We start from the raw sequence: 27,992 nt of genomic DNA, 5'->3' as shown, positions 1-27,992 counted from the left end.
TTCATCTAAATGAACTTTATTGTAATAATCGAAGAGCAACTGCAAATCCTGATTATTTTTAGCTGATTCTAATAAAACTATGCACATGTCATTGCGTTGTTCTGTATCATCAGTAACGTCGATAAGTTTCTTTATATCTACTATACCTGCGATACTCATTTCCTAGGCCGAGAATTATATCTTGACGTTTTAAATGACTTAAAGCCCATTCTTGCTTCTCCGAAGGAGTCATAAATTTGTAATATTCCATATCATAAAAGCCTCTATGCATGTCGAACTCACCGAGAGGGTAAATCTTAGCGACAAAATTTTTCAAAAATGGTAAGAAATTCTCATTTCCAATAATATCAAATATGGGCTTATGAGCCTCATGCCATTTACAATCCCAAAATCTGTAGGGACTGAAAAATACATCAGCATAAATTTTTGCGTCATCAATCGTACTATGCTTTATAAAAGCTTCTGTATCAAGAATATAATAATAAATGTGTGGCTTTGCAAGCACTCTGTCCTTATTATACTTCATGATGCTATTAGATATCTTCGCACCAAATTTATCAGTAATAAAATTTACTTTTAATATAAGCCACTTTTCTACAACATCTAAATACTTTTCTTTAGATACTGTATAGTACAAATATTTAACGTTGAAAACAGTTTTACGTCTTATCCTTTTATAATAAATATTTAGCAATGCATCTAAAACTTCAAATGACTTCCCGATCAGTAATTTGAAGTATTTAAACTTTTTTTCTAATTCAAATACAGTGTATCCCTCCAATTTTGGTAAGGTTTCTAGTTTGAATGCTACTGATGTATTTATGAGACAGTTGAATGCTGTGAATAGCATTTTTTCTTGCATGCAAACATTATAGAACTGGACAGCGCGATCTGGGTTCTTGATATATTTGGCTGTAGTTTTCAAAATTTTCTTCTTCACTCTCATTGAAGTGACAGAAAATATGTTTTCGTAAAGATATTCTGGGTTCAAAACGTCAGAATACTGGTCTTTAAATAACCATTTGCATTTTCTTAGCGCTCGTGCTGTGTAGAATTCATCTCCAGATTTAAGCGTTTCAATAATGTAGTCAACATTTTTATATTTTGCAGCGAGATCAATTTTAAATAAACGGTCAATCTTCGTATTTTCTGGTCTACATTTTGCAATTTCAAAATTCACTTCTTGAGAAAAAGCGTCATTGACCTTCTTGTTGAGAGCGCGTTGTCTGCTACCCAAGTTGTCAGTAGCAAGGGTCAACTGTTTATCTGTAATCAAACAGTAGGTAAATAAATAATGAATTTCTAACAATATGGCGTTCGATATCATTATGAACATAAAAAAAACTGGCAAGAACCATCTGTCCCCCGTCCCATAATGCAGTTGTTTTGACACTACAGTTAAAACACAAGACGAACAAATAAACCAAAACGTGATGGTATTAACCATTATCCCCCTCTGTCTTATTAAGGGTTAAGAAACTCTGAAGTCACTTGCCTACCAGTTGGCTGAGTGTGAGTTTGTTGATCAAACGCACTCACTAGTGAGCGCGTTTAAAAAATGTATGAAAATTTTAGTTTTCGAAAATTTCCCACTAGGGGCGCTGTACAATCCGTCATTTCATTTTTTGACGCGCTCATTATAGCGCGTTTGATAAAAACTCACACTAGGCCCTCAGCTCCATGCTTTTATTAAGTTACCAAGTAGCTACTTGTTTCAAAGCTGTTAAGTCTAAAAGACCTCATATTCAGTACCTGAGTCTTTCTATTTTATAGAAGTTGTTCCTACAAACTTCCGACTTGCAAGGCAAAAGGCATTGTATATTCGTATTTTTTGCATTTTAGGTGCTCGCTAATTTATTTTAATAATATTGGCCTCAAATTATCTACATTACGACGACATTACCAAGTCCACGTATTTCCAAGAAAAAAATACTCTAATCTTTTATCATAGATAAGTGTAGGTATTATCACTAAGTAAGTATTTGAAATACAAGGAATCCGGCTCAGACTTGCAAGGGTGCAAAAGATAAAACATTTTTTTAAACAAACCTACCTGTTTGCATTTTGTAATTTTGGTTTGTTCTGCTTCCTTTTTCTGATACAGGTAGATCATCATCATCTTGATGATTGTTTTGATTATGTCGCTCCAAGCTGGCACTTTGTGACATTTTCAAGACTGGAAAAAATAAAGCATTAAAATATGGACTTACTTTTTAATTTTTTTATTTCCATTTTAATTAATTTTGGGGGACGGGCACATCTGTGTACTTAGACTAAACACGCACGGTAGCATTTTATCTACTATATAAAAATAAGTCGGGTTTTCCTCCCTGACGCTATAACTCCAGAACGCACGAACCGATTTCCACGGTTTTGCATTCGTTGGAAAGGTCTCGGGCTCCGTGAGGTTTATAGCAAAGAAAATTCGGGAAAAGGGGGTAAAACGGGATCCACGCGTACGAAGTCGCGGGCGGCCGCTAGTATCTCAATAAATTTAAGTGTTAACTTTTTTAAAACGGTCCCCTAGACATTTGTAAAGGTTTTTTATTTTAACATTCGTGTCAGATCATTATTAGGTGTATCTCATTTATAATTTCTTATTAGGTAGGTTTTAAACTCATAAAATCGTGAGGTTTTGAGTCGTCTATCTTCGCGCCATCTGTTGACATCAACGCGAAAGCTGAGTGTTTTATACCTAAATGATGGGCGTTTAAAAGGTTAATTAATCCATCCATTCGTCCATTCCATTTGTCTATAAGGTTCCACAGATGAATTTATACTTCTGGGGACAACTACGGGGGCCAATAATTATGATAAATTACACAATAATGTGAAATACCTAAATGGCGAAACAATTTTCACCATTGTGTTTTGGACTTTGGTACTATTCAAAGACACAACTATTTTTTTTGTAAAGTTAAAAATTGATTAGAGGTACATTTTTAAATTATATTTACCTTGTTTTAAGTTCGATTTCGTTGTTATCCAATCTAAAGTTTGTCCCGCCCGGTTTGTTGACAGTATTCAACTGTATGAAGAGAATTAATTTAATACCCATTTAATACCTAACTCCGTAAATTCAATATAAATCCAACCGTAATCAAATCCAAGCAAAGACTAAATAATTGTAAATAAATAAAAGCCCCAAGGTCCTACTTATTTATAGCATAGAGAAAAGTAATACATAGGAAATTTATATAAGGTCCTACTTATTTATAGCATAGAGAAAAGTAATACATAGGAAATTTATATAGTTCCAAAATACTGGACTGTCCTGTCGATGACATTGACAGTGGGGCGCCACCGTCAATACCGGATCACTGGTTCAGATTTTTGCCATGTTGGAAACCATATAGTTGAACGATGGTAGCGCCCCCCTGTCATTGAGTTTGGCGGGACAGTTCAGCGTGGGTCATCTATAGCTCTGTCGAGTCAGCTGTTTTGTAGCCAGCGGATTTCTACAGCTAAACATGACTTTAAGATCATGATTTTATTCAATAACATTAATGTCCACTTGTGTGGACACATTAATCAAAGTCAAAACCCCTAAAGAAGGAATATTAACTTTATGTTAAAAGCGTATAGCTCTTTATTCCCTATTCCAAATATTAATATTTTTCTTGCTAAAAGTTCTTTACATGGATTTACCACGCGCCTGATGATCTCGGTCATTTATTCGATCATTTACTTGCTAGAGATGTGACGTAGAAAATTTTTCGTATAATCGATTAATCGAATAATCTGGTATTTATTTAATTACTCAGAGAGAAGAATTGTTCTATAAATATCGTGTAATATCTTGCTCATTTAAGCGGGATATTTTGGTCGTTTTATTACAATTTTTAATGTTAGGAAACGAAAATTGTTATTTTTAACGCTCCAAAATGTCTGTGTGTTAATAAATTAATTATCTGTGCTCAAATAGAAAATGGCGGTTGTTGTCATGGAAAATGTACTTCCGCTTCATAAAATTTTATAGCAAATCGTCGTAAAGTAGTGAAAAAGAGGAATTATTTTAGCAGTTATTCGTATTTTCATTACTAGTTTCTTTACTTATTAGTCAAATTAAGATATTATAGTTTATACTTTAAGTATAGAAATGAAGTTCGTGGTAACCGCGTAAGGCTCGGTTTATTTGTTCACAAAGCGTGTTATGTGTTGGGTTTTTGTGTTTATTTTCTGTTAAAATGCGCTTTGAATAATCGTATACCTTACAAAATACTTTGTTACTGTGTATGGATGATATTGTGCGTTACGGTTCTGTGATTATAAACGTAAAAATGTGCAAGTGTTAATTTGTGTACTTCTGACTAAAATGGGTGAAACAGAAGAATTTAATACCCTGGCGTTTGAAAAGAGGTTGATGCAGCTAAAGGATACTCAGGAGAGTATCCAGTCACTATCCTCCTGGTGTTTGAAGCAGAGGTCGCACCATAAGAAGATTGTATCAAGTTGGTTGAATGTTTTGAAGAGAGTGAAGGTGGAGCAACGTCTAGTTCTGTTTTACTTAGCGAACGACGTGATACAGTATAGCAAACGTAAAAATTACGAGTTCGTAGAAAGCTGGGGCCTTAATTTGCAAAAGGCTACTCCGTTGGTCAGGTTAGTTTTTGGTTGTAGGTTATGAGTTTACCGTCTAGTTGTTTCATTTAAGTGTAATATGAAATGTGTGCTAACTGAAACTGTCTGTAGGAAATACATGAAATTCTTTATGAAAAAGGTTACACACTTGCTAGATGAAGAAAGCAAGAAGTCTGTATAAAATTTCTTTTAAAATTATAAATATTGGTTACGGGCTATTAAAAAAGTTATTTACGGATTTAGCCGCAGTCTGAATGTCAGTCTTTCCAAATCAATAATAACTTGTAACATTGATAAATTGTATTGTTTCAAAGTAAAAAATATATTCAATAAAATATCATTACAGGGATGAAAAAGTTCGACCGAAGATCCTTCGGATATTTAAAATCTGGGAGCAGAGGTCGGTGTATGACGATGAGTTCCTTTCCGATCTGACAGGCCTGCTCAGTGCCGGTGCTGTTAAAAAGACTGATGATGATCCTTTGGACTTCCAAGTAAGTAGGCACATGTTTACGGTAGCATTGGGTGAGAAATAAAATGATGTCTCAATCAATTCTCAAATGGTATTTGTTGCCTACTCCCAAAGGTCTACGACTATTGTTTTTCTTTATCCTTTGGTCCACAAGACTTATCCGAAGAATGATACAAGTCACAAGAGACTTTGTATGAAGAATTTAGCTTTTAATTAATTTATGGGAAAGAAGGAAATACTTTTTTGTTTTTAATGTCATGGACCTGTTGGGAATCAAAGTATGAATATACAAATATGTCACTAATCGTGTCTAATCTTATTTCTGTTTCCAGCCGCAACAACTTGTAAATAAAATAAAGCAGTGTACAGTGCTTGAGGCGGACACAGATCTGCGATTAAAGTTCATCCACGACAGTCACTTACAGCTTTCTGATGCTGATGCTTTGTTAGCTAATTTAAAAGGTAAGTTGGAGGTAATGACAACTACAAAATGTAAAAGAATATTATTATTATTATGTCTGTCAACTACCTACGACTAAATTATTGACAGTTCATTTGGTTCCTTAAATAGATTAATACCTTATTATAAGCCAGCCGGGCGAAATGTTATTGAAGGGCTTATCATGCAAATACATAATAAATAAATAAGATTCAATGATAAAAGTTTAAGGATTAAGTCTCTTTTTCTTCTTTTAGTTGAAATACACCTCTAAAAGTCAACAAAGCCTTTTTTCAATAAATTATTAATTAGAAATTAATATAAAACTCCTATTTACAGATAGAAGTCATAAAGATGACGTAGAAAAAGAACTGAACGAGGGTATAGCGTGTGTAGAACGCTACACGGCGGCGCTACAAAGAGAGATTGTAGCGCGGGAGGCGCTATTGGCGCTACTCGCCTCAGCTAACCAGTACTACTCGACGCAGCGCGGCGAAGTCAAAGTTGTGGCTTATGTGAGTGGTTTTCTGTGGCTTTAATAATACAATCTAGCAAAAATATAGTAGAAAATGAACTGAACGAGGGTATAGCGTGTGTAGAACGCTACACGGCGGCGCTACAAAGAGAGATTGTAGCGCGGGAGGCGCTATTGGCGCTACTCGCTTCGGCTAACCAGTACTACTCGACGCAGCGCGGCGAAGTCAAAGTTGTGGCTTATGTGAGTGGTTTTCTGTGGCTTTAATAATACAATCTAGCAAAAATATAGTAGAAAATGAACTGAACGAGGGTATAGCGTGTGTAGAACGCTACACGGCGGCGCTACAAAGAGAGATTGTAGTGCAGGAGACGCTATTGGCGCTACTCGCTTCAGCTAACCAGTACTACTCGACGCAGCGCGGCGAAGTCAAAGTTGTGGCTTATGTGAGTGGTTTTCTGTGGCTTTAATAATACAATCTAGCAAAAATATAGTAGAAAATGAACTGAACGAGGGTATAGCGTGTGTAGAACGCTACACGGCGGCGCTACAAAGAGAGATCGTAGCGCGGGAGGCGCTATTGGCGCTACTCGCTTCAGCTAACCAGTACTACTCGACGCAGCGCGGCGAAGTCAAAGTTGTCGCTTATGTGAGTTGTTTTTAATGACATTATTAGGTAGTGTAATTTACAAAAACTATGAAAATGAAAATTAATGTCAGCAGAAAGTATTTTGGATAAGGACACAATGAATTATTGGGACACTAGATCTATCACAAAGAATTGCCATTTGATGAGAGCGAAAAAACGGAAATGGGTAGTTCCTGTGTCCTACTGTTTGTTTGAAACTGTGGAGGGCATCATAGTATCGCCTGACTAGCGCACGTGCGATCTGGATTGTAAAAATGCTCAGTGTTGTAAAAGTGTTCAGGTTTTTGCGAAAATTACATAAAATTAATTTTTACCTTGGATTTGGTGGGTAAGGCAACCAACTAAAGGACAAATCTTCGAATATCTGATCAGTGGCCAGCGTGTGATGTCAAATCCACCATTTAATTTTTCTAAATAAGAAAAAAAAGGAGAATTGAGAACCTCTTTGAAGTCAGTTAAACATTTCATCATCATTATTTTGGTGAAGTCACTCCTTAAGGCTGAGTCCGCACTACGGTTTTTTCCCGCAAGCGGTAAACCGCCAAACCGCGAGATCGCCCGAAACGTATACGCGGGGGTTTAGCCGTAGTGCGGACTCGGCCTAACAAGTAATCAGACTGTCACTATCATCATCATCATCATTTCAGTCACAGGACGTTCACTGCTGAACATAGGCCTACCCCAATGACTTCCACATTGCACGGTTGGTAACGGCCTGCATCCAGCGCCTTCCTGCTACCTTTATCAGGTTGCGTTTTCTGGTACGTGGCCTCTACTCCAGAACCTCGCTGCCCCATCGGCCGTCAGTTCTGCGTACTATGTGCCCTGCCTATTGCCACTTCAGCTTGCTAATCCATCGGCCTATGTCAGTGACTTCAGTTCGTTTACTAACTAAAGCCTAGTCCGTGAGCACGTAGAATCCCGTCCAATGACCCCAAGCTACCCATCCTTATCGCTCGCGCGTAATTATATTGCTGTCGCGACTGTGCGACGCGCGCCCGCAGTGAGTGTGCGAGCGCGACAGCAACATAATTACGTGCGAGCGATAAGGATGGGTTGCTTGGGGTCATTGGACGGGATTCTACGTGCTCACGGACCAGGCTTTACTCGTTTACTAACTTCAGACTGTCACTTAATTTTTTATTATTCTTCCACAGGCGTACAAAAACTTCGGCGGCCGCGTTCGTCTACTAAAACGTAAACTCGACGAGCTCATTCCGACGCTGCCCGCCGGCGCGCCGTCGCCGCCGCAGCGGGACGAGGACGTTCCGTCGCCGGGGCCCGACGAGGACCTGGAGCTGCCCGCGCCCGACCACGAGCCCGACGCAGACAGTGAGTCACAATAGTACCTATTACGATTGCGTAAGGTGCCTTCTAGCTTGTGTCACCTGATAACTACTACGACGATGCGACGCTCATTTGTTTCTTGACCTGCCTGCGCTTGACAACAAGGGAGACTATGACAGTGAGACACATTGGACCCTATTGCAACTGCATAAGGTGCCTTGTAGCTTGTGTCATGTGGTGACTGCGACGAGCGACGTTCAATTGTTTTTAGAACAGCCCGCGCCCGACCACGAGTCGGGCGACGATAGTGAGAGACAATGGACTCTATTACGATTGCATAAGATGCCTTCTAGCTTGTGTCACCTGATAACTGCTACGAGCGACGCGCGACGCTCACTTGTTTCTTGACCTGCCTGTGCTTGACAACAAGGGAGACGATGACAGTGAGACACACTAGACCATATTGCAACTGCATAAGGTGCCTTGTAGCTTGTGTCACCTGATAGCTACTACGAGCGGCGCGCGACGCTCAATTGTTTTTAGAACTGCCCGCGGTCGACCACGAGTCGTGCGACGACAGCGAGTCGCAATGGACTCTATTACGATTACATAAGGTCTATTGTAGCTTGTGTCACCTGATAACTACTACGAGCGACGCTCATTTAATTTTGTTTCTTGACCTGCCTACGCTTGGCAACAAGAGAGATGACAGCGAGTACATTGTTGTCGCAAACTCGCTTCTATCCCAAGCACATAAGAGTGTTGTAAGCAGCGGGACGAGGACGTGCCGTCGCCGGGGCCCGACGAGGACCTGGAGCTGCCCGCGCCCGACCACGAGCCCGACGCAGACAGTGAGTGCGGACCGTATTGCCGCGGCTTAAGGTGCATTATTGCAGAGCTTAGCGACGAGGGAGACGATGATAGTGAGTCGTCTTTATTGCGACTGCATAAGGTGCTAAATGTAACTTGTGTCTCTTGGTGACTGCGACGAGCGACGCTCAATTGTTTTTAGAACTGTCCGCGCTCGAACACGAGTCGGGCGACGATAGTGAGACACACTGGACCCTATTGCAACTGCATAAGGTGCATTCTAGCTTGTGTCACCTTATAACTACTACGAGCGGCGCGCGACGCTCATTTGTTTCTTGAACTGCCTGCGCCCGACCACGAGTCGAGCGACGACAGTGAGTCGCAATGGACTCTATTACGATTACATAAGGTCTATTGTAGCTTGTGTTACCTGATAAGTAAGTACTACGAGCGACGCGCGACGCTCACTTGTTTCTTTACTCGCCTGCGCTTGACAACAAGGGAGACGATCACAGTGAGTACATTGAACACTATTGCAACTGCATAAGGTGCCTTCTAGCTTTTTCACCTGATAGCTACTACGAGCGGCGCGCGACGTTCACTTGTTTCTTGACCTGCCGGCGCTTGGTAACAAGGGAGACGATGACAGTGATTATTGCAACTGCTTTAAGGTGCCTTGTAGCTTGTGCCTTATAGTCATTGCGACGAGCGACGTTCATTTGTTTCTAAACCGGCCCGCGCGTGAATCACCCTGGACTCTATTACAACTGCATAAGGTATAGTAACTTTAGTCACTTGGTAAATACAACGAGCGACGTTCGCTTGTTTTTAGAACTGCCCGCGCCCGACCACGTGTTGGGCGACGATAGTGAGAGACAATGGACCCTATTGCAACTGCATAAGGTGCTTTCTAGCTTGTGTCACCTGATAGCTACTACGAGATGCGCGCGACGCTCACTTGTTTCTTGACCCGCCTGCGCTTGGCAACAAGGGAGACGATCACAGTGAGTACATTGAACACTATTGCAACTGCATAAGGTGCCTTCTAGCTTGATTCACCTAATATCTACTAAGAGCGACGCGCAACGCTCACTTGTTTCTTGACCTGCCTACGCTTGGCAGCAACAAGGGAGAAGACAGCGAGTACATTGTTGCCGCAAACTCGCCTCTATCCCAAGCACATAAGAGTGTTGTAAGCAGCGGGACGAGGACGTGCCGTCGCCGGGGCCCGACGAGGACCTGGAGCTGCCCGCGCCCGACCACGAGCCCAACGCAGACAGTGAGTCGTCTTTATTGCGACTGCATAAGGTGCTAAATGTAACTTGTGTCTCTTGGTGACTGCGACGAGCGACGCTCATTTGTTTCTTGAACTGCCCGCGCCCGACCACCAGTCGGGCGACGAAAGTGAGTCGCAATGGACTCTAATTACGACTGCATAAGGTGCATTGTAGCTTGTGTCACCTGATATCTACTACGAGCGGCGCGCAACGCTCATTTGTTTCTTGACCTGCCTGCGCTTTACAACAAGGGAGATGACAGTGAGTACATTGTTGTCGCAAATTCGCTCTTATTGCAACTACATTAGAGGCTTTAGCAACGAGGGAGACTATGACAGCGAGTACTTTCTCGTTGCAAACTCGCCTCTATCCCAAGCACATAGAGTGTTGTAAGCAGCGGGACGAGGACGTTCCGTCGCCGGGGCCCGACGAGGACCTGGAGCTGCCCGCGCCCGACCACGAGCCCGACGCAGACAGTGAGTCGTCTTTATTGCGGCTGCATAAGGTGCTAAATGTAACTTGTGTCTCTTGGTGACTGCGACGAGCGACGCTCAATTGTTTTTAGAACTGTCCGCGCTCGAACACGAGTCGGGCGGCGACAGTGAGTCGTAATGGACCCTATTACGAATGTATAAGGTGCCTTCTAGCTTGTGTCACCTGATAACTACTACGAGCGGCGCGCGAGTGCGACGCTCAATTGTTTTTAGAACTGCCCGCGCCCGACCACGAGTCGGGCGACGATAGTGAGAGACAATGGACCCTATTGCAACTGCATAAGGTGCCTTCTAGCTTGTGTCACCTGATAACTACTACGGGCGACGCGCGAGCGCGACGCTCATTTGTTTCTTGACCAGCCTGCGCCTGATAGCAACGAGACACGATGACAGTGAGTGCAATGGACCTTATTACGACTCCATAAGGTGCCTTCTAGCTTGATTCACCTGATAACTACTACGAGCGACGCGCCACGCTCACTTGTTTCTTGACCTGCCTGCGCTTGACAACAAGGGAGACTATGACAGTGAGACACATTGGACCCTATTGCAACTGCATAAGGTGCCTTGTAGCTTGTGTCATGTGGTGACTGCGACGAGCGACGTTCAATTGTTTTTAGAACAGCCCGCGCCCGACCAAGAGTCGGGCGTCGACAGTAAGTCGCAATGAGCCCTATTACGACCGCATAAGGTGTCTTCTAGCTTGTGTCACCTGATAACTACTACGAGCGACGCGCGACGCTCATTTGTTTCTTGTTTGGTGCAGACAGTGAGTGCGGACCCTATTGCCGTGGCGTAAGGTGCTTTATTGCTGAGCTTAGCGACGAGGGAGACGACGACAGTGAGTCGTCTTTATTGCGACTGCATAAGGTGCTAAATGTAACTTGTGTCTTATGGTGACTGCGACGAGCGACGAGCGACGTTCATTTGTTTCTTGAACTGTCCGCGCCCGACCACAAGCCCGGCGCAGACAGTGAGTGCGGACCCTATTGCCGCGGCGTAAGGCGCTTTATTGCACAGCTTAGCGACGAGGGAGACGATGACAGTGACTCGTCTTTATTGCGACTGCATAAGGTGCTAAATGTAACTTGTGTCATATGGTGAGTAAGACGAGCGACGTTCATTTGTTTCTTGAGCTGCCCGCGCCCGACCTTGGTCGGGCGACGATAGTGAGTCGCAATGAGCCCTATTGCAACTGCATAAGGTGCCTTCTAGCTTGTGTCGTCTTATAACTACTACGGGCGACGCGCGACGCTCACTTGTTTCTTGACCTGCCGGCGCTTGGCAGCAACAAGGGAGACGGATGACAGTGATTGCACACGACCCTATTGCCACTGCATAAGGTGCCATATTGTGCTAGGATTTTATGCAGACGACTATACATTTTTTTTTGCAAACTCGCTAAATAAGTGTCTTGTTACTTGCTAGTGGCTAAGACAGTGGCGCCATCTAGTGAGCATAAATTTCTCTTCTGCTCTTTGAGGTCAAGCTTGTCCTGCAGTGGTAGTATATTAGCTTACGTCCATAAAAAACGTCCATTCAAATAGAGCCTGTGCCCTTAGTAGGACATTTATTTAAGGTCATAAGTAACTTTAAGTAACACTCAAATCGTATTGTTCCAGTATCATACAACATTGACCGCACGTTCAACACGTCGGTTGCAGCAGACGGATCCCTCTACAACTTAGGTCTGTCGTCGTTCCTCAACAACGACAACGCGTTAGCCCTGTTCAACGAGTCCAACGATACCGGGATTAGTAGTGGTGAGTTTATTCAATTATTTTTAAATATTAACACTCATATTGATCGTTACATTCACGAAGCGCCCCACCATTCTTCCGCTAATGTTTGAGTGTTATCAGTACACGCTAAATTAAAATAGTAAGACACGGGTCTTAACGCGACGTTTATTAATGAGTTACATTATGTATTCACGTCTTGACGTTTCGGCTGCAGTCTGCTTGTGATCACGGCTGCAGCGTCGCAGCCGAAACGTCAAGCCGTGAGTACATAATGTAACTCATTAATAAACGTCGCGTTAAGAAGACCTGTGACTTACTATTTTAATGAGGGTTTTCGCGAATGAAAGATCCGCTAGATGGCGGGACGTGGATGTGGGGTCTGACTGCTACGTGATTGGTGGATTTTGACATCTGTCAATGTCATGTCAAAAATAACCAATCATGCAGCATTTGGACCTCGCGTCTACGTATTGCCATCTGGCGGATTTTTCATTCGCGAAAACCCTCATTGAAATGGAACGCGAACGTTTAAAATCTTACACGCTAAATTGTCCATGGGTGCACACGCACACTACAATAATGACGCTCGGATTGCTCGGATCAAACTCCCCGCACCCCGCGCTTCCCTCGACCAAAAATTGGTGGGGCGTGTCCGAGTGGATGAAATGATCAGGTCTATAGATGACCCACGCTGAACTGTCCCACCAAACTCAATGACAGGGGGGCGCTACCATCGTTCAACTATATGGTTTCCAACATGGCAAAAATCGGAACCTGCGATTCGGTATTGACGGTGGCGCCCCACTGTCAATGTCATCGATAGGACAGTTCAGTATTTTGGAACTATAAGAGCTTAATTCAGTCAGTGCCTGAGGTATGGCACGGGAGGGGTGACATTTAACATAGTGATGTGACAAAGCAATATAACTCTGAAGGAGATCTGAAGTCCCGCTGACGTTTGACGTTTCAAAAACACCATCTTGTGCCGCTCTCTTACCGCAGGCACTGACTGAGTAAAACGCTAGCATAATTTAAAGAGTGTAAAAACAAAACTAGTAATTCAAGCTAAAGCAATTTAACAATTAGTCCTTATCGTCACCAATAGATGGCGCTGTATAGTTTTGCATCGCGGTAGTGTTTTATTTTTGGTGGTTAAAATGTTGATACCTCTTGTTTTCGTGTAGCGGTTTCGTAATGCAATAAATTTTAATTGTTTCTGTTTGTTACAGCAAACAAAATAGAAGTAATAAACAACAGACCCTCAGAGAAACAAGACTTCAATATAAACGACTTCCTAAAAACGTTATTACCGAATGAGACGAATACCGTCGCATCGGATAACAACTCAGGTGTGTTTTCATAGTCTCCTTATCCCTGATTAAGAATATTTTCAAAAAAGTTTGAGGATCCATATGAAAACTTCGTAAATTGATTAGGCATTGATACTACATTACGTAATGAGGGTTTTCGCGAATGAAAAATCCGCCAGATGGCAATACGTAGACGCGAGGTCCAAATGCTGCATGATTGGTTATTTTTGACATGACATTGACAGATATGTCAAAATCCACCAATCACGCAGCAGTCAGACCCCACATCTACGTCCCGCCATCTAGCGGATCTTTCATTCGCGAAAACTCTCATTGATACGTCATCATGTCACATATTAATTGATTAGGCGGTACGGAGTTCGGTGGGCTAGTTAGTTATTAACGTGCTTGAAAGTTAAACGAGTGAACTTGTTAAATCACATGCCCAAGTATTATTATAGTCTTAAGAATTTTTAATGGCCAGTTTCACCAATTTGCTGATAAAGTGCATCGACAGTATATCAGACATACTTTTTGTTACAAAATAGGAACTGTATAAGGTGCCCTAGTATTTTACCTTCACGTGCTGTCGTCTATACCTTACAAACCTATCCATTAGACTAGTGTTGCCGAAAAATCGATTAAGTTTAGAAAATAAAAAAGTTATAAAATATTAATTTTGTTTCTTTCTAATTTCCACATTAAAACTTTCCTTCAAAATAATTTAACGTGTCTCCTAGTGGTTTCAGTAGCAAGCGGTACCATGTCTCAGAAGTCTCAAGACACGCTACCGGGATTGGACCTCCTTACACCTGATTCTACTGGGAATCCCCCGCCACCTACGTCATTCTATGGGACCATGGACCATATTGTGATCGGTGAGTTCTTTAATGTAACTTTTATGCGGTTTTTCAGTAGTTTTGAGTTTTAAAAAAAATCTACAGTATTAAGAGTATATTCCCTTCAGGTGGCATTACAAAATCCACCCTGTACAGTTTTGTGATCTATTTGTTTTGACAATTTTATTTCTAACTTTTTTAGACGATGCGGATCAGCCCTACCAACCAGAAACAAGTAGTCCCTGGAATAGTAGTTCGTGGATGCCGGTAAGTTCTATTCAAAAAATCTCTTAACCTCTTACACCGTATTTAGAACTTCATTAAGAAACGAAGGTGCAAAGCGATATAAATATGATTTTTCTTCACTAGCTAAAGAGTAAACCATTTTTAAAAGAAATGGAGCCGTGGCCTTGGAGGAAAATTCAGCTGATTAGATAGAAATTGTATGAAAACTAATATGGCACCATTGCAGCGCTTCCTCATGCTTTTAATTTTAAGGCGCCCTAAGTCAAACCAGGCCTGTTCAGTGTTCATCTTGCATGGATAACAAAACACGCGCGACGACACCTCCTGGGATATCTAATCGACAGGACACTCATGGACGAGCATTGACGCACGCACATGTATGATGGAAAGTAGAAAAAAACGGTGATGTATTCAATACTGTGCGTGCAGTATTTAACTGCCTGAATAATAAAATAATTAATCATGTACATATTTCCTCCGCCATTTTCCGCAGTTTGGCACTTCACTTCACACATTAATTTACCGAAGTCAGCCCTATCGCACCGTCACAGTACCGATCACTGTGTCAACGAAACCGCTCGACTCTTGAGACAAGCTAAATTACACCATATTGTTGAGGGCATTGAGCATACATTTTTTGAAATACCTTCGCGAAGAAAACTTTCTGTACGTAGTACTTATTTTATTCTGTGCTAGTACGTAGAACGGGAGTTGAGCTACTGTCTCGCCGCTTTGCTGGGCCGAGCACTCGGCGCTATGTTCATACGCACCGAGTACTCGGCCGAGAGCACTGTCTCGCCCGATTACTCGGTACGTTTGATCAAGGGTTTAAATGACCTGATGATGACGTCATCTTCTGTCTCCAGACGGCGGTCCCGCCGGCGGGCCGCTCGCCCGGCGCATTATTCGCCGACACGCCGGAATCGCCGCCGCCCGCGCCGCCGCCGCGTCCGCCTATCACCTACCCACCGCTACACCCGGTAAATAACCGCTTTTGTCTCTACCTCTTTTTATGCATTTGCTTGGCTTTTTTTTAGCCTTGAACCAACTTGTTAACTGCTTTTGTCTCTTTTACTCTTTTTATTCAATTGCTTAGAACACTGCAGGCTTGAATCAACTTGTTGGTAATAAAATTGTTTAGATGGCAAAAAACTGGCCTCTGCTACTGGGAAATAACTGCCTCTTTTACGTAAGGAAATGCTTTGCGCTTACCCACTAGACGATGGTGGGGACGACGATCAATATCTTATGTTATGATGTAGGACTGCACAAAGTAGCCACGATAGCCGAACGCAGAAGGGATGGGATTGGCTGACTCGTAATCCGAGAAATGCGGGCTTAAAAAACCCCGTCGCCGCTCGACTATTGTGGTGAACTCGCTCGTAATACAAACATATTTAACCCACTTTATACTACCGTCGTTTTAAAACAACACATAGAAACAAAAAATATTGGAGAATATTTAGGTACTTTTGTTTTTATTTATTTATGTTACTTGACAGGGGAAGGCTTTGTCGACTTAGTCTATGTGTAATCTTAATAATTCATTAGGTTACAATTAATATTTACAAGTTTATTTAGCCATTTTCAACGATGAGTTTTTCAAGATAAGTAGTAATAATAAGTTGCACAATTTATTGAGATAGTTTATATAAATCGTGATATTAGTATCATAATCTACATATAAACATCAAATCACACTGATTCAGAACCTTTGGTAAGAAGTTATAACGAAAAATAACTGGTGTTGTTTATAAACGCCAGCAGTAAAATGTACTACTTTATCTTTCAAGAAATTATTATTTTATTTTTTATTGTAGAACACATTATCAGGCTCTGAAGCTTTACGAAATCGTCGAGGAGCTGGAAAATGACGATAATTTTCCAGTGCTAGATTGTCTGATCATTATTGATACAGTAGTTAATACATAGATATAAACAATAACAACACAACTAGAAAAAAAAACAATTACTGAGCCACTGCCCCAATAGGATTATTCCACTATGTACACCTCGGTGATGTCACCTGGGTGAAGAAAGTGTTATTTTTCGTGTTCTCATTTCACCTCAGAACCATTTCACCCAGATGATATTATCCAGGTGACTTGATTTGACTAAAGCAGTCGCTTTTGTTCATCTAGGAATTAATTCACACAGGTTTTCGCATTTGTTTACCAGGGTGAATTAATTCCTAGGTGAACAAAGGCGATCGTTTTAGTCGACGCAATCCACCTGGAAAATGAAGCTAGGTGAAATGGTTCCGAGGTGAGATGAGGACACTAAAAAGACAAATAAATAGCTATTTCTGTTTCACTTTCTTCACCTAGGTGAACAAAGTGGAATGACCCCCCCAATAGGCTCCCCACTCCGCATTTATCCTGACATTCTCGTAAGGATATGTCAAGAATCTGGTCTTCCTCGGACGCTCTTGCTTTTGGCATCGCACATCCTTTCGAAGAGACATCGACTCGAGTTCGATATCCCTCAAAAGGGTGCGCAATGCAGGGAAATACCGTGGTACCTATCTTACGTTATGCATTTTTACAATTAAAGAAACAAAAGATCCAAAAGTAATATTACTCAGTTTTGTCACAATAGCCAAATAAAATAAAGGACGGTTTACTTTATGCAATGCATACCTCATAGTAGTGCATTTTACTACTGTTGTTTATAAACGACACCGCTTTTCCGAATTTCCGCGAGGGAAATATTTTTTTTCTTATTTTTCCCATGTTATTTGTCAGTTTTTAAGCCTCATATACAAATATCATTAACTTTGGAGATAATAAAATGTTTCAGGAGTATCTGGGTTAATTTAGTACTAGGAGTTAACGGGTTAATTTCAGCAATATTAATACTAATGTTCTTAAATTACTTTTACGAAATAACAATAAATCTAAATACAAGTCCCCTATGATTTTTTCTGTAGACAACAAATATTATAATGCCTTTACTGTGACCTTTCAAGAAGCCACTATACCTATAGAGAGGTATACCTGTACCTTGTCTAGAACCACCCTCTATAAATAAATATTGTTTCAGAAAGGGCCGCCTCCCGCTGACGTGGACCACAGAGGGATATTACCTCCCCCGCCTCCCCCTCCAGTGTTGCCAATACTTGGTCGTGAGTATTACTTTATTTCTATGTAGTTGACAGCTTAAATGTGTATGCTAACACATTTCATTGCAAAGTAAACCTTATTACAACTGTTCAAGGTATGCAATGTTGTTAGTACATTAGGCATGTAACATACTTATTATGAACTGTCAAATGTCGAGCTAATGTATTGTCGGTCACAAACAGGTCAAGTTGTGTGTCAAGATTTTGTACAAATGTATTTGTGCAAATAATTTTGTATTAGTAATCATCGATTTCCATACAGGTATCGCAAAAAATTTGAAGTTTTTGCAAAGATTCTGCATATAATGGACGACAGTTTCGTTGATGAGTAAAATGGGAATATCACAAAAGAGTTCTTGAACATCTTTTCACTTAGTTCAAACATTTGTGCAAATATTTGTAAATAACCTAAATCACAGTTCTCTGCATCTTCATGGGAGCCTGTGATCGACATATTATAAGTAGTTATAAGTATATTTTTACTGTAGAATATCCATTTCTCCAAGTCCATCAATGTCATTTCAAAATGTCAACTAACAGATAGATATAAATGTCAATTTGTCAGACATGGAAGACGTAGACCATCGAATGCTGCCGACGCTGCCGCTGCCGGTGCCCGCGCCGGTGGCGCCGCCTCACCACGCGCCCGTGCAACAAGGTAACTATACTACACTCGGCTTCAAATAAATCGCTCCTCCCGCGACAAGCACTTTCAAACGTATGCATCCCCAGTCCCCACTTCCCACCAATATTGGCACCATTTGAAAGCCTAGTTCTAAACTTCATTTCATTAAAGGAAAGGTTTTTACCCCAAAAATGTGTCTTTAGAAGGATCCAGAGTCACTTCTTAAAAAAATAGGTAGTTACGCTTGAGCCAACTTTTATGGCTATAAAACTGTTAAGTTGGGATTAATCGCTATCCATCTGTTAAAGAGGACACCTGAGATCTTTATTTGGTTTTATAACCATAAAAATTGGTCTAATTGATCCCAGAGGTGAGCCCAAAGTGAGGTCTATTTTCAAGTCACATTTATGGTATATGTTAATCATTTATGTATTTAGGAATGAAATGTATTTTTCTTTAAGGATATTTATTGGGCTTTCAAATAACACCAATATTGTTGGGGTACCATAATTGTGTCAGAAGAAAATCTTTAAAGTTTGCGTCGCGGAAGGTGCGGTTTATTTGATGTTGAGTGTATAACTATACATATAGCTGTTAAACATTACATCACCTATTTTCCATAAGCAAAATAATTGTGGAAGACAGAGATTTGTAATTATAAATCTATATCACAGAGTACACAGTTATTATATTCCCTCATGCAAGACCTTAAAATAAATTAGTTACCATTTTAAAAATATGTGCCGCAAGGACAGTCAAAACCTAAACCGATATAAAGCTTTAACCGCACCAACGCGTGCAAATCGCCATCGCCGGCGCGATCATAGGCCAATGACAGGTCGCGCGGAGTGTCATGGTTCGCACGACCTGTCATTGGCCTATGATCGCGCCGGCGATGGCGATCTGCACACGTTGGTGTGGTTGAAGCTTTACTCACTCAGTGCCTGAGGTATGGGATCGGCACAGGAGTTTTTGTAACGTTATACGTCAGAGACACCTCAGATCTCATTCAGATTTATATGCTGTGTCACGTCATAATATGTCAATGTCACCGTCCCGTGCCGGTCCTATACCTCAACCACTGACTGAGTTATGCGACCTATAGTTTACTATGAACTAATGAGGGTTTTCGCGAATGAAAAATCCGCCAGATGGCAATACGTAGACGCGAGGTCCAAATGCTGCATGATTGGTTATTTTTGACATGATATTGACAGATATGTCAAAATCCACCAATCACGCAGCAGTCAGACCCCACATCCACGTCCCGCCATCTAGCGGATCTTTCATTTGCGAAAACCCTCATTGTTCAAATGGCGTTGCTGAGTGACAGACAACTGTGTGTCACTCTTTATTACTCACGCGAATGAAATGGAAATAATTATTTATTTTTCAATACAAGTTTTATCCCGCAACAGCTCTGCTCAGTTTGCGACTGCGATAATTTATTTATTCATTGGAAAAGTCTAAGCTTGATCATATAATTAGCGAGTTTTGTTTGAATAACTTATTTATGTTATGATTTCAGATGTGGACCATAGGAATCTAATATCTTTAACGCACCAACCCGCAATAAGGCCTCCCAATCCCGTCCCGAGACCGGTCAATCCAGTTATAAATTTGGATCAGGTAAGATTTCAACGTATGCTTAAAAAAAACATACACTAAAAAAACAACCCAAGGTGGGTTAAATTCAGGATTTTTCTAATGCAAAATGGCAATGCCAGATTTTGTATGGAAGGTGGCGTCTTTTTTTTTTCGCGCGGCCATCGACCAAACTTTGTTTTTTGATTACAAAATAGTGTAATAAACCAAACTTACTATGGCATGTATACCTCTAAACTCAGTCTGAACTAAGTTATGAGCATTAGAAGTTTGATGATTTTCATACTAGATTTGCTTTTTGCGCGCAAGTTTTGTAAGAAATTGCAACAAAATATTGCGCTATTTTTTTATTGCGCTGATTCTGCTGCATACTGATGTCTGGAGCCTTTAATGGATGATATTGTTTGTTTACACATACAATGTCACTATTTTGTTGCAATTTCTTACAAAACTTGCGCGCAAAAAGCAAATCTAGTATGAAAATCATCAAACTTCTAATGCTCGTAACTCAGTTCAGACTGAGTTTAGAGGTATACATGTCATAGTAAGTTTGGTTTATTATACTATTTTGTAATCAAAAAACAAGGTTTGGTCGATGGCCGCGCGAAAAAAAAAAGACGCCAATTTCCGGCATTGTCTTTTGACCGCAATCGCACCTGATGTTAATTGAAATGCAGTTCAGGTTGGTACATACCTTCCCTGTAAGTGCCTTTTCACTCTCGCCCTCGCTAAGGATTTGTGAGAAGAGAATTCTTTTATTTATTAATTACTAGTAATTTGTCACACAATTTTTAGGTTTTAGGCACTACAATAATTAATTTGTTTGTGCTGTATCTTATTATTTCAGGCTTTTCAGGTATGTGGTGATGTTATACTCGTACTGCGATCTTCTAATTTAATTAGTTTTTAGACAGCTATACCCTGAGCCCTAACCTTAACTTGGGGAAATTCGGGTATATTGAACCGGCTGCTAAATTGGACTACAATATTTCGTAGAATATTCTTTAAATTGCTGCAACGGTGACACTCAGTGATACATAACTAATTACATTGATTTATTATCAGTCATATTATAGTTTTTGAGTATCACTGTGTTGCCGGCAATTTGGTTGCGGCCCAATGTTGGTTTACCTTGGGACAAACTTGGCCTTCACTGGTCAAGCTTTCCTGGTTACACAGGAGTTGCAGCGGTGGGAACGAGAAATGGGTCTAGTTCAATATGTCTGTAACTCTGTAGGGGAGACCGAGAAGAGTGGTAACATTGTCGATTTATTTCAATGTTTAATGAATTTTGTGGAACTTTTTTTTTGTATGCATAACAAGGCAGGTATTTGACCACAATCGCACCTGATGTTAAGTGCAATGCAGTCTAGGATGGTACATATCTGCCCTGCAAGTACCTATTCACTCTCGCCTTGAAAAGGCCCTCGAAAACTTATTTACTACCAGCGAGCTTGTAAAAGTGTGCGTATTTTAGGTTCTCCTCTGTTACAGCTCACCTCGGTCTCCTCTAGTTAAACAAGATTTTTTTCTTATCGTCGTTCATATTGCAATTTGTTCTATGTCAAATATTACAAGTTTACAGGAGAGTAAAAAAAACAGCGTACTTACGGGAAAAATCTTTTAAGACACCAAAATATTTTTTAAATAATGTTTCCTAAGCAGTTTGTTGTTTTTAATATAAATATAAGTCTCCATAAATAATTTATATTTTGATACAATTTTTTTTGAATTTTTTGACATTGAACAAATTGCAATATGAACGACGTTATGTGGTTTATAACATCTTTAGTGTGGGGATTTTAGGCCTTTGCCTTTAGGTACATTTGACAAGGTAGTACTCCTGTAATGGAGACTAAACGCTCGTATTCACAAACATTACTATGAGATCTCACAGCGCGCGTGGACGCACAGGGTGACACGAACTAATCACAGAGCTCTAATCAACGCTGTGCGTTCGATTTGCTGCTTCACTTAAGCAAGCATCGTTTGTGAATACCGGCGTAAAATACCTGATGATGATATGTGTATGTGTGTGTGATACTGAGTTTGTTGCGGCGCTTCTTCTCAGCACTTGCCAAATGTTTGTCTCGAAGCGCTGGTAGGGCAAAAAAAGAATGAGACATGTAAAGGCTCCTTAAGAGCATTTGACGATATGCAAGTACTAATTTAATTAGTCTAAACCAGTGGTTCTTAACCTTTAAGTCACGAGGGACCGTTTTACCAAATTTCTGTTTTGTCGGGGACCACTTTTTTTTTTTCAAAATCCTATGAAAGGGGAGGTCGATTTCTCGCCCACTGTGCGCCGTTTGCATTGTGTTGACTCGACTCATCACGTCACGTCACTTGTTTATAACGATGTCTTCGTGGACCACTTGGAATGCCTCCAGGGACCACCGGTTAAGAACCACTGGTCTAAACAAATAAAGATAATTTTGATGTTGATTTTTTGATTTTGTGCTAAGCTAGCGAATGTTCAGGATTACAGAGTGCCGCCGATGCTGCCTCCTACCGACATTGTGGAGAGCGTCGATATGGACCTCTCGGAGGACGAGGATCAACGTACGTTCTTTTTTATATTGTTTATCGCTAAAAAATAAAAATAAAAATCATAATTATGTAAAGCCTGGTCCGTGAGCACGTAGAATCCCGTCCAATGACCCCAAGCTGCCCATCCTTGTCGCTCGCACGTAATTATGTTGCTGTCGCGCTCGCACACTCACTGCGGGCGCGCGTCGCACCAGGCTTTAATAATTTCACTTTGATTGATACTTTTTTATTAATGGAATTGTCAGATTTCAATAAATAATGAATACGTTTTAGCTTTCCATATTATCTAATCTTGAAGTAACAATTTAATGTAATGTAACGCCACCATCAGATTTTGACATCATGTTCATTCTTATTCTTAGGCTGAGTTGCACCATCTTACTTTAACTTTGACAATCGTCAATAATCTATCAAAGTCCATACAAAAAGCACTGGTTATTGTTATGGTTAAAATAAGGTGGTGCAATGAGTTGCCTTTCTGCCTTAGAGAGTTATTGTTGTTGTCTTTCTGTCAATTTGATGACAAAAACTAATTTCAATTACAGAAAGTGGCTACCAACAAAAGCCGGAATTGGCCCGACGGCACAGCTTCAACAACAACAAAGTGCTAGTGGGGGGCGACAACGGCAAAACGAACCACAAGGAGCACAACAACCTCATACAAATCAACAGCACGGACTACGACAGAAAACCGCACTCCGCGCCCGTTCGTCCTTTATCCAACCCGTTCGAAAACATGTCGACTATCGAAAACTTCAACATGCCGTTCCAGAATAACCCCCCGAGAGAACCGGACAGAGAGGAAAACTCGAACGACAGCGCGTACGAGGAAGACTTGCGGAGTCGAGGTATGGAGAAAGATGTGCGGAATCCGTCCCCTCCGGTGTTTGAAGAGGGCGATTGGCAGAATTCTAGCCCCCGGCCGTTCCTAAACCAACGGTTCCCGCGGAATTGGGGGCCCCGGACTAACTTCCGGCCCGCGGGCCCCGGCTTCGGGCCGCAGTTCTGGCGCGCGGGGCCCAGGCCGCCGCGGTGGGGCCCGCCGCGCCCCCAGCGGTTTTGGTGATACGTGATTAGTGATATTGTACCTTATTACGTTTAGCTGTTTTGACTGTAGCTGACGTTTTGTGGAAACAACATGTTGACAGTGAATTCGATTGATACTCATTTGAAAAATAGCACCTCGTTTTAAGTAAAAGGTGTATTTAGATACGCAGCAAAAGCCAAGAGGCCCGTGTCTCATAAAGTCCGGTCGCCGAGCACGTAGAATTTCGTCCAATGACCCCAAGCTAGCCATCCTTATCGCTCGCGCGTAATTATATTGCTGTCGCGCTCGCACACTCACTGCGACATGAGCGATAAGGATGGGTAGCTTGGGGTCATTGGACGAAATTCTACGTGCTCGCCGACCGGACTTTATTAGCAGAACGATATACGCCACGTAGCAATGTAAATGTACTTTTATTGGCTCGGTTCGACTTCGCAGTATTACACAGAGTTTCATACGGCAACAAATACATGATTTGCTTGAAACAGAGCTACTCTATAACACCGTTTTGGTGTTTTCGAGTCTATCTTTGTCGCTCTTCCTCGCTATTAGTGAAAGGGATAGATCCTAAAATGGTTTAGGGAGACCTTTTTTGTATTTTCGAGTCTTTGTATCTTTGTCGCTCTCGCAATATGACACTGCGCATTTTTTACCCACAGCAGTCATTTGTTAACGTCATCATACACGTTGTCTATGGTGTTATATCTGTTGAGCGATCGTCAATTGTTGCCAGAGGAATCGCCTTATTGAAAGAACCTTTTGCTCAATCTGAGATCGGAAAGTCAACGATTTTTCATTAGTGGACTGGAAATTTAATTTAATATTGACGTAATATCTCACGTGCGGCTATAGTAGAAAAAACTATTGGTGACTATGAGGTAAAATAACTCTAGATATACAAAGTGAAATAGCATTTTAAATACAAGTTTACATATCGGTATACTTGTTGGCAACCAGCGACAATAGACGATGTATGTGGCTTGTTAACTATAAGTTAGAAGGCACTGAAACGTTATTTTAAAATAGAACTATCAGACACTTCACTAAGTGACTTAACAGACAATTTTGAAAAATAACGGATACATGTTTTAAATAAGTTTACGCTTGTCTTAGCCTGAGAGGTCTCATACATAAAACCCGGTTGAGTTAACTGCGCACTTGGCAGCTGTGACGTCACGTCGACGCTCTGGTTCGTCGGGTACTCACCCGAAGAAGGGTCGTATTTCAGCGAGGTGCGCAGTTAGCTTAATCGGGTGAACATAGCTAGTTCAAAATTAAATATCAAAATATTGTTTTGAACTCAAATTCCACGGACAGTTACTTTATTGTACATAATTTTTAAAACAGATAAACTATTGTAAATAAAAGAAGTCATATGTTGTCAAAAGATCTGTAAAATATCAACAGAATTATGAAGTAAAGTCGTTGATGCAGAAATCTATCGCATGTTTTCTTTTATCAAAACGAAGTTCTACAGTCAAAAGTTGAGGTAGAAATACATTTTCACGAAGTGCAATAATAAATTTAAGATCTTTCTTTTTGGATTCTAATAGAAAGTAATGTAAGTAAGATTTCCAGCTGTATTTTAAGTCCTATAAGTAATTCAAATAACTAACTTTAACTGTTTTCTTCATTTGGTCTTTTAGATAATTTAATTTTGAGTAATATTATTCATTGACCAAATGTATTACTACCTCTTTCTTTCAAATGAAATTCAAAACAATTTTTTACCATTTTTGGCCACAGTAATTTCAGTGGTTTTAAAAGTTGTTGAGAATTTTTGAAAGATTTTTATAATAGAGTCTGATGTTGTTGTTTTAATATACTTAAATGAGTGTATGTAAAAAGGTTTATTCGAAATATTTCAAGCTGCAAGTTTTTGTAGTTTGTATTTTATTGTACGATACAAACATACGTTATTGTTTACTTATATTTTCCTTCTAGTCTGTAATCATTTTTGAAGCAACTTGATTGTTTTATAAAATTTAGCATTTAAAGGGCAGTGGCAATATTGATACTTTGAACTTTATTGGCTTTGTTTTAAGGTCGAAAAGCTTTGCTCTTTAAATGCTTTATAAGACAATATTAAATGACTGCAATGTCGCAGAAGTATCTCATTTTTAGAATGTAATAATATTGCAGCTTTGTAATAAGTTACTTTTAAAATGTAATTAAAACGATCAAGTTGTATTGTGTAAGTATGAAGTAGAAACTCGCTTATGTCTCGTATTATAAAGGTTGACAGTAAAATAGGTCTTTTGCTTATAATAATAAAGCTTAATAGTAATATTGTATGTCATTTTGTCATCGGTCGCGTTAGATAGACATACATATGAGTTTCAGAATATGATTAAAATTTAATATAATATATGTCATATAATCATTTGGCTAGTCTTAGTACCCTTTTACTATCATATTCATTGGCTAATAGGGAAACCATTAAAATTCAAAATTTATCAAAAACCATGATCATTTCGGCTATTTAAACCTTAGTCTCTGCTAACAGATTAGAACCCTCTACTAATTAGAAACAGAATACATACATATGTATTCTGTTTTTAGGAAATAATGAAAATGTCAATACAAAATCCATGTTACAAGACAGGTGGAGGATAGTTTTTCTGTAAATCATTCAATAACACACATGAAATATACAAAAGTTTCATGAATTCCATTGGAAATCTATCGGAAAAAGAAAGAATGGAAGACGAATGAAATTCGAAATTCAGATTAAATATCCGAATAAATTCCGGTCGCCGAGCAGATAGAAATTCGTACAATGAACCCAAGCTACCCATCCTTATCACTCGCGTCATATTGCTGTCGCGCTCGCACACTCGCTGCAGCCTCCCGTCGCACAGTCACGACAGCAATATAATTATGCGCGAGCGATAAGGATGGGTAGCTAGGGGTCATTGTTCAAAATTATATCTGCTCAGCGACCGGACTTTAGTAGAATATCAGAATAGAATATGGACCACTTGCGTAGTTCGCACTCGTTAGATTGAATACCTTGTAATTATGAGGCTGACAAGAGTGACCGAGTTTTGTTCCACCATTTCTCTTCAGCACCAGCCTGTATTTTGCCCCAAAGTGGTGGCAAGGTTAGCTGTATTTAGGCTTAATACTATTAAAGGATTTACTTAAGACAATAGCAAATCAACAAAAAACAAAAAATAGGCGAGTCCTGCATTGATAAAAACTCCAATTGATGCCAAGGGTACTCTAGTTAGAGAATCATCTTTATAGAATACATCTGGATTTTATTACTTACTTAAGTCCCCTGTTATTTTAATGCCACGATAAGGAATAAATTTGATTCACAATGAAGAATGTTCACTAATTTTGTTTTTTAGCTTTCTGTATTCTCTGTTAAAAATAAAAAATACACGTGAAAGAATTATTTCGATACGTCAATTAGTTTCCAAGATATTGAATTTTAAAAGTGCGGGCGGCGGCCAGCCCGCCATTTTATGCGCGTGACGTCATATTACAGTGACTGGCTCATATTTGTATGGGTGGAATCTTGCAAGCTGAATTAAGACCCACTTCCAGGCAACCGATTAAGCTGAAATTTCGCAAACACATGTGATTTGGATGACCATGCAATATTATGATGACATGGAGCTGATCTGATGATGGAGCTGGAAGGTGGCCATAGGAACTCTATAATAAAACGACTTAAATCCATCGAGTTTGGGCTCGTTCGTTTTGTATTGATGAGTAATTTAATTCTATATTGTAATCAGGGTCTAATGATGGTGCTGGAAGGTAATTCGCAATAAAATGACACAATCGCATCAAGTTTGGGTTTGGTTCAATTTTAATTTCTGTGATGGGTCTGGGTGTTAATATGTATAATAAGTTTGTATTTACTAAAAAAAAAATTATTTAAGTATGTTTATATCCGTTTTCTAGTAAGCGGACACTGTGAATGTACGTCACGCGGGGTCACGTGACCGTCGGCGGGACTCAATATTTAAGCGAACTTTGAATGCCTATAAAGTCATAACTACTGGGTATTTTTGAATGAAATAAAAACTGATGTATTTGTAAATGTAAAAGCTTAACTGTAACATAGGTTTCAAGTGATTTTGCATACCTAGTAACATTCTCAATTCAAGTAAACATCTTAAGCGGTTGACCTATTAGTCTGACGTCATTAAAAAGAACAGAAGTTAGTTTTTGTATACGTACCTAATAATCCATGAGTCCGCTTAAGTCATATGACGTCACGATATAATGCATGGCACCTGAAATTGGCTGGAAGCTGGAAAAAAACATTTCCGAATTGAAACATCTTCACTTCCGGTCAGAATTTTAAGGTTTTGATAACATGACCCATGTGGCATCATTTAGCCTTTGTAGATATGTAGTAAACAGTTCATATCTAAAATTGCCAGAACTATCTACCTAGTCATT

The 27,992-nt window shown here is 40.2% G+C and overlaps 2 protein-coding genes and 1 long non-coding RNA gene across 3 annotated transcripts; 2 read left to right on the top strand and 1 right to left on the bottom strand.

Annotated features, from left to right (window-relative positions):
• Positions 1-146: 146 nt before the first annotated feature.
• Positions 147-3,168, bottom strand: LOC135083462 (uncharacterized). Its single transcript, XR_010259612.1, has 3 exons — positions 2,958-3,168; positions 2,054-2,176; positions 147-1,266 (listed from the first exon to the last, which is right to left on the bottom strand). It is a non-coding gene; the product is annotated as an uncharacterized LOC135083462 (long non-coding RNA).
• A 761-nt stretch (positions 3,169-3,929) lies between these two features.
• On the top strand, positions 3,930-6,031 carry LOC135083219 (regulation of nuclear pre-mRNA domain-containing protein 2). The gene is made up of 4 exons (XM_063977956.1): positions 3,930-4,602; positions 4,928-5,075; positions 5,386-5,515; positions 5,832-6,031. The coding sequence occupies exons 1-4, from the start codon at positions 4,316-4,318 to the stop codon at positions 6,029-6,031; spliced, it is 765 nt and encodes a 254-aa protein (XP_063834026.1). The 5' UTR covers positions 3,930-4,315.
• A 2,309-nt stretch (positions 6,032-8,340) lies between these two features.
• LOC135083218 (splicing factor 3A subunit 1-like) lies at positions 8,341-25,857 on the top strand. The gene is made up of 15 exons (XM_063977955.1): positions 8,341-8,346; positions 8,676-8,754; positions 9,546-9,616; positions 9,914-9,992; positions 10,299-10,466; positions 12,107-12,247; positions 13,456-13,575; positions 14,277-14,414; positions 14,578-14,642; positions 15,488-15,601; positions 17,664-17,745; positions 18,308-18,400; positions 19,896-19,996; positions 22,453-22,534; positions 23,068-25,857. The coding sequence occupies exons 1-15, from the start codon at positions 8,341-8,343 to the stop codon at positions 23,586-23,588; spliced, it is 1,860 nt and encodes a 619-aa protein (XP_063834025.1). The 3' UTR covers positions 23,589-25,857.
• The last annotated feature ends 2,135 nt before the right edge of the window (positions 25,858-27,992 follow it).

This window comes from Ostrinia nubilalis, chromosome 23 (genome assembly GCF_963855985.1).
Source record: "Ostrinia nubilalis chromosome 23, ilOstNubi1.1, whole genome shotgun sequence".
NCBI classification, from domain to species: Eukaryota; Metazoa; Arthropoda; class Insecta; order Lepidoptera; family Crambidae; genus Ostrinia; species Ostrinia nubilalis.
The sequence above is the reverse complement of the archived record's forward strand: the minus strand, read 5'-3'. Positions and strand labels throughout refer to the sequence as shown.

Bases quoted from the DNA above. Each gene is read 5' to 3' on its own strand.
- LOC135083219 (XM_063977956.1), top strand. From the start codon at position 4,316: ATGGGTGAAACAGAAGAATTTAATACCCTGGCGTTTGAAAAGAGGTTG. The intron at 5,076-5,385 runs GTAAGTAGGCAC...TTCTGTTTCCAG, and splicing joins ATGATCCTTTGGACTTCCAA to CCGCAACAACTTGTAAATAA. The intron at 5,516-5,831 runs GTAAGTTGGAGG...TCCTATTTACAG, and splicing joins TTTGTTAGCTAATTTAAAAG to ATAGAAGTCATAAAGATGAC.
- LOC135083218 (XM_063977955.1), top strand. The intron at 9,993-10,298 runs GTGAGTCGTCTT...CAACTACATTAG, and splicing joins CCACGAGCCCAACGCAGACA to AGGCTTTAGCAACGAGGGAG. The intron at 12,248-13,455 runs GTGAGTTTATTC...TGTTTGTTACAG, and splicing joins CGATACCGGGATTAGTAGTG to CAAACAAAATAGAAGTAATA.